This window comes from Cottoperca gobio, chromosome 18, assembly GCF_900634415.1.
Source record: "Cottoperca gobio chromosome 18, fCotGob3.1, whole genome shotgun sequence".
NCBI classification, from domain to species: domain Eukaryota; kingdom Metazoa; phylum Chordata; class Actinopteri; order Perciformes; family Bovichtidae; genus Cottoperca; species Cottoperca gobio.
The window spans coordinates 11,599,294-11,611,181 of record NC_041372.1 but is presented as its reverse complement, the minus strand read 5'-3'; the positions used below and the strand labels follow the sequence as shown (position 1 = coordinate 11,611,181).

General features: G+C 44.5%; 1 protein-coding gene across 1 annotated transcript in view; it reads right to left on the bottom strand.

Annotated features, from left to right (window-relative positions):
- Positions 1-8,028: 8,028 nt before the first annotated feature.
- Positions 8,029-11,888, bottom strand: part of poln (polymerase (DNA directed) nu) — a 35,821-nt gene continuing 31,961 nt past the window's right edge. Inside the window, 5 exon segments of the mRNA XM_029455377.1 lie at positions 8,029-8,196; positions 8,737-8,798; positions 8,963-9,030; positions 9,438-9,516; positions 9,676-9,786. Coding sequence (XP_029311237.1) covers positions 8,104-8,196; positions 8,737-8,798; positions 8,963-9,030; positions 9,438-9,516; positions 9,676-9,786 — 413 coding nt within the window. The 3' untranslated portion in view covers positions 8,029-8,103.

Genomic DNA, 11,888 nt, shown 5'->3' with positions numbered 1-11,888 from the left:
CCAAACATGAAGATCTGATGCTCTCTTTCTGACGGCAGACACAAGCTGAGGTCACCGAAGCCAAAGCTTCATCTCCAGCAGTTTCTAAAACCCCGGTCACATTCGATTCTGGCCCCTAAAAATATCAGTATTTGTCACAATCAACATTTCATTCAGTTTATCTACTGGTGAAGGAGCATAGGAGTCAGAAAACTGCACAAATGTACAGATCCTGTGGGTGTGTTATGATGTGTGTCCACGCTCGACAGCCTTGGGGGCGAACACTCACAGGCATGAATGTAAACTGCCAACATTTAAGGTCTTAGAAAGATTTTTATGTTTTAAATCTTTCCTGGTTGCTTTTTTACTTTACGAATGAGAAGAACAGAGGGGGGGGGGGGGGGGGGGGGGGCAGCTATTTCATTAAGTGACTAAACCACTACATTAGATGTTAGACATGTGTGTGTGATTGTAAATAGTCGTATCTCTGCCTATTGTTAATGTATTATTTGCTGCAACCTGTCATCTTCGCTGGTTTCAACCCATCCTGATGGAGTTCATTTTTTTGTCTCAGAAGATGGCTGTCGCCTGGAATGTTCCACCTAACGAGGAGGGCGAGGGGTGAGGGAGGAATGTGCCACATTGGCAGTTAAATGGGGGGGGGGGGGTTGTGGTGGGGCGGCGGGAGCATCAACAGAGCTCCACAGCATGGACTCCCTCTCTCTCTCTCTACCTCTGGTGAGGATTTTGCTCCACTGTGGCAAATACAGAAGGACTCACTCTGGACTGAGGCCACAGGTGCCAAGAACACATAAGCACTTGTAGCACAACTGTGTCTTGTTTTGCTATTACAGTACAGATAGTTTTGATTTTTTACATTTCCTATGACGAATATGGATAAAGTTTCTCTTTCTCCTGTATTATCGACTGTATGCACATATACAAGACATAATACCATAATGTATAATTCGTACTACGACCCATGGCTCATTTTTGAGGTGGAAATTTGCCAATGGTGACAGTAGATGCTGCATTTTTATCCCTTATGTGGCTATATTTTGTTCAACAGCATCCTGTACTTGGTATTATTTGGAAAAGAAATCCTGCCCACGTGCCATCTAATCAAGCAATAAATACAAACTAAACAGAAAACCACAAAATAATGGCATACTATCAACAATGGTTTTATTAAAAACATGAAATGCTGCATTAATGTTATATCCCTTATACTGTACCAATCAGTGGCAGTGATGCCATCACATTTTTGGCATTGCATCATCACCACTCATTACATGGAAGCTTGAAGGGGGTGTTTGATTGTAAAATGTTTCCGTTTTTTTTGTATTTTTCTTTACAAAGAGGTGTCAAAGATGTGTTTTTTTAAAAACTCGAGGTTGAAGTACAGGGGTGTACCTCTGCATATTTGTAAAGATGTCAATAGGAAATGACAAGAGGGGGGATAACGGATGCTAAAGAAGGAGCAGTTCAAGCAGGCAGGAAAAAGATGGCGGCAGTAAGTCTGTTAACTGAGCTATTATTTAACCACTAAGACTTCTGGTTAACATGCACTGCAACGTCACTACCACCACTCTGTCAGTACAAAATTGAAAATAATCAATTAAAAACATGCTGCAGCTGCCGGAATCGCAACTCTCAATCATGTTGACTTTTCTCTAAAGTCTTTTTTTGAAGTCTGTAAAGTTGTAAAGTATATTTTCCTGTAAATAGCATCTGGGGGTCATTTTTACTCCTTTTGTAACAGAAACTGTGGATTTAAAATATTAAAAAAATATATTTTAAAGATATTTACAGCACTTATAAAGAGATTCTACAGTAGTGCAGGTGTCTTCATCTGTATTATCTCATAACAATCCCGTACTGACTAATGGCGGCCACTTTCGGGGGGGGGGGGGCTACAGAGCACGCCATCTTAGCCTTGGTGTCTCTGTCCCGCAGTGATGGGTGCAGACACAGCCTTCCTTGTCCTGCCTGTCTGCTTGAACTCTCAAGTCACCAGGGAGAGCCTAACACATTGCAACAGCAGCAGCTCTGTTAGCTCATAGCACACACCAGCCGTGGCCGTGAATACCAGTAGCTCTGGACTGAGCTGTTAGCTTTATAGCGAGCTGCTTTAATGCAAGCGGCTCTCTCTGCCCTGGAGCCATGTCATGGCTGTTGTCTGTTGCCAGGAAACCGACCCGCACAAAGCACAGCAGGGGATTGATACGCAGCCGCACTGTGGGGAGGCAGGCAGGTCAACCAGCCGTCCATGATAGAGGAATGGCAGGAGGGATAGATAGATGGATGGATGGACTTACGGGGGGAAAATGTCACAGAGTGAACGTCGGAGGGGTGCTTTGGCTACGGTGGGGAATTTGAGAAAAGAGGCGATTAGGTATGTAAAATAGAGCAACAATAGTGCCAGGGTCCCTCTGGGTTAGAGAGGTCACAGGGAAGAGAGGAAAAGCAGGGTAAAAATGATAAACGTATTGTGTGGGACAAGATTCTCATGTACAGTAATAAGGTCAAGCACAATGAGACAGTGAGATATGGCGGTTAGTGACAACCTGTTTTTAATTGGGGTCTATTAGCTTTCAGTTCCCTTTCTGCCATTCCTTTGGAAGACTGCTGTATTACCACGACAGGATTATTATTGTGATTATTAACCCTTTCTTTTATACCGACAAACACCTGGAACACTGTATAGATGTAAAGATGGGATTTCCTGCATTATGACGACGATTGAAACATGGATGTACATATATTGTATCAATTAAAAATGATGATGCATTAAGCTTTTATACGTTGCAACAGTAAAAATGTTTTTTTTCCAACACTTGCCAAGCGGAGAGAAGAGAATTGATTACACGCCTGAGAATAATTTGGGATAAATATTGGATTTGAAGTGTCAGCGATCAGTCGTGAGGATGTGTGCCGCAGGGTCTACTTACACATCTCACGGTCGCCATGGCAGCTAGGGGAAGCTCATGCTGTTGCCCTTGACAACTGGAGTCTTCAGAGGGACACTCTGGCCGTGGCTCCTGCTCATGGCACCGCTCATTAAAGTGAAGACATCACTCAAGTCAAATCTTTAAAACAATAACATTGAAGAAATAGAAAAGAACCTATAACAACACATCATCTATAGATCTATAGATTTATATTTATTAAACTGAAGTCAACACATAAGTATAAAGGGAGTATAAAGGGGAAGAATAAATGGAAGCACTCAAGTAAAGTACCTCAAAATTATTAGTTTTGTTTAACCTTCATACCTACTTGAACACCCCTACTCCAAAAGTGCAGAGTGCCCTCTAGAATTTGCACATACCACTCTCACTCTCCGCTCTCAAAGGGGGGGGGAGGCCGCGCACCCTTAAACCACAGAACAATGAGAGAATAGAGGGGCAGATTTCCATAACACTGTCCATTGCTCTGGCTCAGAGCTGCTCATACTGACCTGGTGAGAACACATGGGAAACACATTCCTGTCAGAGGGTTCAACAGGCAAAGTGAAGGAAGGGCTGCTCCCCTCAAACATACCTCAAAAGTGACAACTCCTGTAATCAGCAGCCAACACGAGGTGACAATTCAAATAGTTAATGGGGGTTAGGCTTTGTTAAAAATGTCAAAAAAAAGTGCATAGCTGTGCCTGGACCCATTTTGTAGGCTTAAAGGGTCTTAATTGGAGGACAGATTAAGGGGGCCAAAAGAGTCTCGCTGCGGCTGCCAGAGACAAGGAAACTCGGTCTGTGTGTCTGTGCATTCACGGTGCTGGCTGTGTGTGTGTTTCTTAAGTGTGTGTACGAGCATTCGTGGAATGTGTGTGTGTGTGTGTGCGCGCGCGCGTGTGACAGAGGCACGAACAACACAAAGGGGAGCAAGAGCCAAGTGAGCGGATACAAGATGAGCAGGAGAGGGCGAGGCGCTGGATGCATTACATCATGTGCTTTGAATCACCTGACTGCAAACAGCAAAGAGGTGAAGCTCATTATTAGAGATGACTTCATGGCATTAAAACACCAGAATATCGGCTGACCTTTCGAAACTCTTTGCTCTTTCTCTCTTAAATCATTTATTGGCGATTAAGGTTGACAGGAACTATGACTTAAACATTTGTAAAGTTCTTTGAAATTCAGGCTCCTTACGCTGCTTCAAATGCTCTAAAATGTAACAAGCAAATTAGATTGCAAAATGTATGAAGCATTAGTGCCTCGTGTACTTAGAAATAAAAGCTTCCTGAGGAAATGAAAGTGGGAGAGAAAGGTCATCGGGTTTATCAAGTGAGAACCTTCTGTCAGAATTAAAGGAAGATTTATTCAGCATGAACAAAACATAAAAACAATAAACACAAGGGAGTTCTCTACAGAACACAGAACACTACATATACAGTCACTCAACACATTTCTTTGCTTTTTAATCATACTAACTACTAATTGTATGAACCAATGAATATCAAGCACTCGATGTGGTGATTCATCTCGGCAACAAGGCAAATAAAAAACATTAGTCTTAACAAGAGAGTGTGAAAACAGAGGAGATGGATTTTTCTTTTTTGCAGGATGGAGGAGAGCAATCCAGTCTCCTGCCGTTGCCCCCGGATACGGATGGAGTGAAAGTAAGAACTGGGAGCTGGAAGGAGCTGCCTGGTTTCCATAGCAATGTGGATGCAGGACAGCGAAGAGAGCAGGCGAGAGAGACTGAGTGAGAGAGAGAGAGAGAGAGAGAGAGAGAGAGAGAGAGAGAGAGAGAGAGAGAGAGAGAGAGAGAGAGAGAGAGACACACACAGAGAGAGAGACAGAGAGACAGAGTGAGAGAGAGAGAGAGAGAGACACACAGAGAGAGAGAGACTGAGTGAGAGAGAGAGAGAGAGAGAGAGAGAGAGAGAGAGAGAGAGAGAGAGATACACAGAGACACAGAGAGAGAGACAGAGAGACAGAGTGAGAGAGAGAGAGAGAGAGAGAGAGAGAGAGAGAGACTGAGTGAGAGAGAGAGAGATTTTTTTTTTTTTTTTTTTGATTTTTCAAAAACACTTTATTTACATATTCTTAAAACAAACAGTTTACTCATAAAGTGTAACGAAAAATCATATTATCATATCAAAAAATATACATTTATAAATAACAACTCTATAAATATATAAAAATTATCCAATAAAAAACCTGTGCAAAGTGTAAACATTCATTGTTCACACTGCAGATAATATTTTTAAAACACCAACGTTCTTTAAAAGTGTCGAGATCCCCGGTATGTTTGTGAAACCTAAAATCGAGCCAGAGTCTTGCCCTGATATTGCACAGCCACACTGTCTTGGCCTCCTGCCCCTCTCTGTTCTCTACTCTGTTTTTCCTGCTAATGTATATGGCCATTTTTGCCTCTCCCGAGAGGAAATTTAGGAGCTGCACTTTTCTTTGTTGTCTTTTTGTAGGCAGCTCCCATGATAAAAACACTCTCGGTAAAAACTACGTTAAAAAGACTAAAACCAATGTTAAAAGAGAGAAAAACTCTGTGAGTCTCTTACACTCAGTAAAAACATGGAATACAGTCTCACGTAGGTTGCAGAAAGGGCATTTGTTAAAAACAGCGGGATTAATAACGGCGATAAAAGCGTTACAAGCGACGGCACCATGTAAAATCCTCCACTGGAGGTCGGCTGTCCGCTTTTTGAGGGGAGGTTTGTAAAAAGACCCCCACTGTGGGCTTGGTCCACTTCCTGAACCCAGCCTGTTGCTCCACACAGTGGAGGGTCTGCTGCACAGGCCTTTCTTGTGGATGCTTTTGACACAGTTCATATATAGAGTCTTTTTGTCGGCTCTGTGCAGCGTCAGTCCTGCCGGGTTAATGACCTTGAGCAGGGGACCGGTCAGTTCTCCCAGCCCTGGGCTCAGGTTGATCTCTGGAAAAGGGTCTGCTGGGTCTGGAGAAGCCTTCCCGTCACTGTAGTCTTTTATTATTCTCTTCTCCTTCCCCGATAGCCTCTGGCTCCACAGCTCCAGAATCCTCTCAGCCACTCGAACGGAGGTCAGACCCAGCAGCAAGCCCAGGGCTCGGGCATCACTCAGCGCCGGCCCCACTGCATCCACCAGTTGCTGCAGGCACAGGGTTCTGGACCTGCAGAGCGCCACCATCAGGCTGGGTGTGCTGCTGCTGCTGACGTCCAGCCTGGCTCTGTAAATTAAAGGCTCCTTCAACAACCAGTGCAGAGAGTCCGACATTGGACACCTTTTATGATTAAAAAGGGCCCAAGACTTAAAAACACCCTGATAAAATGGAGGCAGCCCATTTAACTTAAAAAAATTAGAATCAGTTAAAAACAGAGCAGCATCCAGCCCCAGGTTATTTACACGTCTGAGAATGCAGCTGGTCACATCTCTCCACACCAAATCAGCCGGGCCGGTAAGATATTTTTGTACAAACTGAAGTCTAAAAGTGGCTGTTCGGCTGGCCAGGTGGACAAGGCCCTGTCCCCCCTCCTCTCTGGATAAAAACAGCACCCCCTGTGGCACCCAGTGTAGACCATCCCAAAAAAAATCTACCATTTCTTTCTGCAGTTTTGCTAAAAGGCCTGAGGGAGGGTCTACACAGGTCAGACGGTGCCACAATTGGGATGCTACAAGGTTGTTTAAAACCAAAACCCTACCTTTAAAAGACATCTGAGGGAGCAGCCACTTCCACTTGGAAAGCTTTCCCTGAATCTTTTCTGTGACGTTCTCCCAGTTCTTCTGGACAATGATTCTTTTCCTACAAATACTCCGAGATATTTCAGGCCGTCAGTTCTCCAGGTGAGGCTCTGGGGAAGAACTGGGAGACCGCCACGCCACTCCCCGACAGCGAGGGCCTCACTTTTCTTCCAATTTACCTTCGCTGCCGATGTTACACTAAAACTATCTACTATATCTGTTAAAATGTCCGCATCTCTCTGGCTTTTTATAAAAACAATAATATCATCTGCGTATGCGGATAAACAAATCTGCTATTAAAACCAGGTAAAACCAGACCTTGTAGGCTGGAGCGTATTTTGCAGAGGAGAGGTTCCAGGGAGAGCGCATAGAGCATCCCCGACAGAGCACAGCCCTGCCGGACCCCTCTACACACTCTAAAAGGAGCACACAGAGTACCATTAAACTTCAGCACACTCTCAACTTCACTGTACAACACCTTGATCTTGCCTATGAAACCAGCGCTGAACCCAAACTTCTCCATTACTTTCCAGAGGAAGTTGTGTTCAACGCGGTCAAAAGCCTTTTCCTGGTCTAGAGAAATCAGACCAGTATCACAGCCCAATGAGCTGGAGACCTCCAAAACATCTCGAATTAGGTAGACATTGTCTACCATGGACCTGCCGGGCACACAGTAGGTCTGGTCCCGGTGGATGACCTGCTCCATAGCCCCCCCCCAGCCTGGTGGCCAGAGCTTTGGACAGAAGCTTGTAATCCACACACAGCAAAGACACAGGGCGCCAGTTTCCGATGTCCTGCAGGTTTCCTTTCTTGGGCAGGAGCGTTATCACGGCCCTGCGGCAGGACATCGGCATGGAACCAGAGGCCAGACTCTCGTTAAAAACATCTAAAAGATCTGTTGCTAAAATGTCCCAATATGCTTTAAAAAACTCAACAGTGAGGCCGTCGATGCCGGGAGCCCGCCGTCCTTGCATTTTTTGCAGAGCAGCCTGTAGCTCCCGTGTGGTCAACGGCCCCTCCAGCTGTGAGTTGGTTTGCTCTGCTACCTGAGGTAGTCCCCCTAAAAACCCCTCTAAAAACGTTTCCTCCCCCCTCGTACTCACTCGAGTATAGGGAGGAATAAAAACTCACAGCCCGTGTTAGAGAGAGAGAGAGGAGAGAGAGAGAGAGAGAGAGCACTGATGAGTTGTGAGGAGAGATAGACAGAGAGAAGAGAGAGATAGATAGAGCGAGCGAGAGAGACGAAGAGATATAGCCAGAGAGAGCTTGCGTGGTGATCGAGAGAGAGAGCGAGAGAGACTGGTGAGCGGGCTCAATGGAACAAGACACTTCAGAAAAAAAGGCACACAAGAGGGAGCGGAGCAAGAAAAGTATTTTAAATGCAGAGGCGTGGGGGTAGAAGAGGCGGCGAAAGGGAGGGAGGGAGGGAGGGAGGAGGAAGGACTCAAAGACAAGGAGAGGGAGACATTGGAGGGATGTCAAGCTCAGACATGGATCCCCAAGACTTGCCACAGGAGACCGCCACCTTCAGGGGGACCTGGAAAACACACACACACACACACACACACACACACACACACACACACACACACACACACACACACACACACACACACACATATAAGAAAAGGGAAAGGTGTCAGTATACATGCGTTCACAGTGACCTACATTGATTCACCTAACCTAACTAACAGAGGAGCAGCCACACAACTGTTAATGATTTCAAATCCACATTTGTATTGCCCTGTGCCTTGTTGTCATCCACTGACTAAGTATTTGTTTTTATTACAAAAGCAGTAAGGATGATTGAGTGTGGGGGGAGAAACATCTGCATAATATCATGCACTGTGCTTAAGTAGTGTGTGTTTCAACAACAACACTTGCAAGTGAAAGGAAAGACTACAAATAGGCCATGTGCTAATTGTCTTGGACCGTGCTCTTGTGTATATCTTCATTAGCCTGGGTGTCACGGCAACAAAACAATCTTTGCATCCACGATTGAACAAAGGTTGAACGTGACAACTGACACCATAATATACCAGTGAATGAATTCAATTTCAGGTTTTAATCTACTCACATTAAGATGGACTCCTAGATGGTCTATGTGCTGAAGGGACTCCATAGTGCTCTTCACCAGACCTGCACAGAAGCATAAAGATGATATCTCTGGTTCTGCTGCATCGATTATTGTCGTGTCTTCAAGCATTTCTCCTATTTTATATACAGTATTCCTCATTGTACAACTACTTGACGTCATAGGTGCATTAGTGTCTTTGATACCAGTGAAGTACTGATTGATTCACCTGCAAACTGCTCCACCTGGGAGTCCTCCACCTCGTACAGAAGCTCATCGTGGAGCTGTGCTACCAGCCTACAGTTAGAAACACAAAATACATAAACACACCTACTACACACTACTACTTATAATGCGGCATGAATCCATAATTCCTCGCCGTGCTTTGCTTCCTGCATACCCAACATACCCGTTCAATTATTGGCTTCAAGCGTGTTTACTCTAGCAGAATGTTTTGGCGTGTAACAGCCACAATCATTTGGGAAAGCTTCTCAACTCTACAAATTGAGTTGGCTGGTAAGATAGTGAATGTTGTTTATGTGTTTTGGCACGATAGACTCAGTCAGTTGCTCTTCATTAATAGAGCTCTGGGCCGTGTGGATTCAGAAGGGACTACAGTGTGTACTTTGTTGCTGGAGTGAAGGATGCACGGTAGGCGTGACATGGGAGAGAGGGCTCGTAAAGTGAGCGTCTTCAGTTGGTACCTGGCAGAGAGCGAGCTGGAGGAAGAGACCAGGTTGAAGATTCTGATCATGGCCATCTTACAGAGATCTGCAGCAGAACCTGCACACGTACACAGTCAGATACAACATCACACACATATCTGTTGTGAAGGGGATGAATGGGTTTAACCAGCGAGAAGCCTGAAGGTCGGGCAGGGAAACACAACACAGTTACAGCAACCGAGCTGACACCACTGCACAGACCTGTCAATCATCCTACCTTGGATTACAAAGTTGACAGCCTGCCTCTCAGCCTGCATGCGGATGCCCCAATCAGGGGAGTTGATGTTAGGGAGGGTCCGTCGACGACCCATGATGGAGAGCACGTAGCCTAAACAGAAGCAAAAATACAAAAAATATTGAAAATGATATAATTAATTGTCATCACTCTGAGCCCAACGTGTACAGGGTGCGATCAGGAGGGCTGGTCCTCTCACACAGCCAAGCTTCAATTCGTATTTAGAATATTTGTATTTACTACAGCAGCTGCTCCTCCCTCACGATCCACTGTGACCAGAAATCACAAGTTTTTTCTGAAGTAGTGAACATACTGCCAATAAAATGTGATATTATAACATAGTTTTGCTTAGCAACTAATTCTGGTGATCTTTCAAAGTATATGACATTATTTTTAATTGTTGTCTTTTATAGAGGCTCGATAGGACGCATGGTATCAGACTAAATACTATCTGCAAACAATCGTTAGAGACTACAATTAACAGAATAAAAACACAATGTGACCTATAGTTACCTCCATCCCCCTCTCTCTCCCCCTCGCGTTGGATGGCTGTGTTGTGTATTAAATGAGAAACAAAGAGATGTACTGGAAATAGATTTGAGAACTTGCTTGTGTACATTGTGCTGAAATCAGAGTTATTGTTATACATAGAAAGCATTTCTTTCTTTAGAATCACACACGAGATTGTTCAGACATTCCTCTGATAATCGCTGGCCCAAGACCTGTAAACAAATCTGCTTTTTCTGAACCATCTAACTCCGTCTAGTCATGTGACTCATGCATGACGACACGCTGAGCAGAACCAAAGCTACACAGTTTCATGAAAAGTCATTTATTGATACAGCATTATAGGTTATTATGGTAACAGCAGGTTTGCAATGACACACGCGTACAGCCACCCATACACACGGGTGCAACATACACACACACACACATGCACACAAACCCTGGTAAAGAGAAACACCCTCACATTCCCAGTACAGTCACACAAACACACATTGGAAGGCAACACAGTGACGTGATACGTACAAAACACACACATTATCAAGTGCAGGTATGCAACACACACACGCTCGCTCACGCACAGTGGACCAGTACATTCCACCAGCTGGACAATAGAGAGGGCTTTAAGGCTAAATCCCTCTAGTATCCCTTAACTATGAGGAAAGCCAACCAGGGCATGAAACCTGAATGACCCTCTTCCCAGAACACACACATACAATCACGCTCACAAGCATAAATGCATAGGAAATGACACACAAAAGTAGTAGTAACAAACACAAAAAACCTTCTACTGAATTAACCCGCGACACATGCGTGTGACCTTTTCACCAGGAATGTGACCTTTGTTCTGGGGCCCAATGACAGGGATGTGAGGTTTACTTTGTGTCATGTTGTTTCCAGCTATGGACAGGTAATGTGAGTCACACTGGAATGTGCTTTTCATACTCCATTTGGCTGCTTTTCAAGCCCGTGACACAGTGGTGTGAAGGCCAGTGCTTTTCAAGTTCAGGCTGTCAGCGTGGAGAAAGTGGAAGTGCATACTGTATGATGACAAAATGACAAAATTCTGTTCACTAATAGAATTAGCTATTAAAGGCACCCATTTTGAAACATTTGTAGTAATCACTGGCGAATACATCTGGCCTTAATTAAAAGTAACAGTGAAGAGAATAGGAGTTGAGCGTGTGCTCAGTGTTTGAACTGAAGCTGTCCACAGAGCTCAGTGTTGCTGCCACTTCTTGAGCACCATCGTCCATGACAGAACATAAGCAACAGCTAAACTCTGCAAATCTCTTTTTTTATTATTGACAAGCCCTTGCCAGCTCCACTGTGTGCAGCCTGCAGTTGTGACTGAACAATTTGACAGTATGTGTCAGTGTTGGCCCAGCAGGGTATTTGCATATCTATGCAGATCTAGGCTTCCCTGTGTCTGCTGTGGCCTTCAGAAGACTTGGCCGGTTTTCATCTCTGTGATTCCCCCTGTTGTTTAAAAAGAATAAATCCTCCTTCTTGCCTTGGCTTTTTATCTTTACAAGTGAAGGTACTGCAAGAGCGCTGATGAAATGTGCATGATATGAAGAACAACGGGACAGGCTTACCCAGTGTGGTGGCTTTATCTCATCTTAATATCAAGGACAGAGAGTGTCGACCGTTCAGAGAAGCGTGGCATTAAGTCATTTATTGTAGTTTAT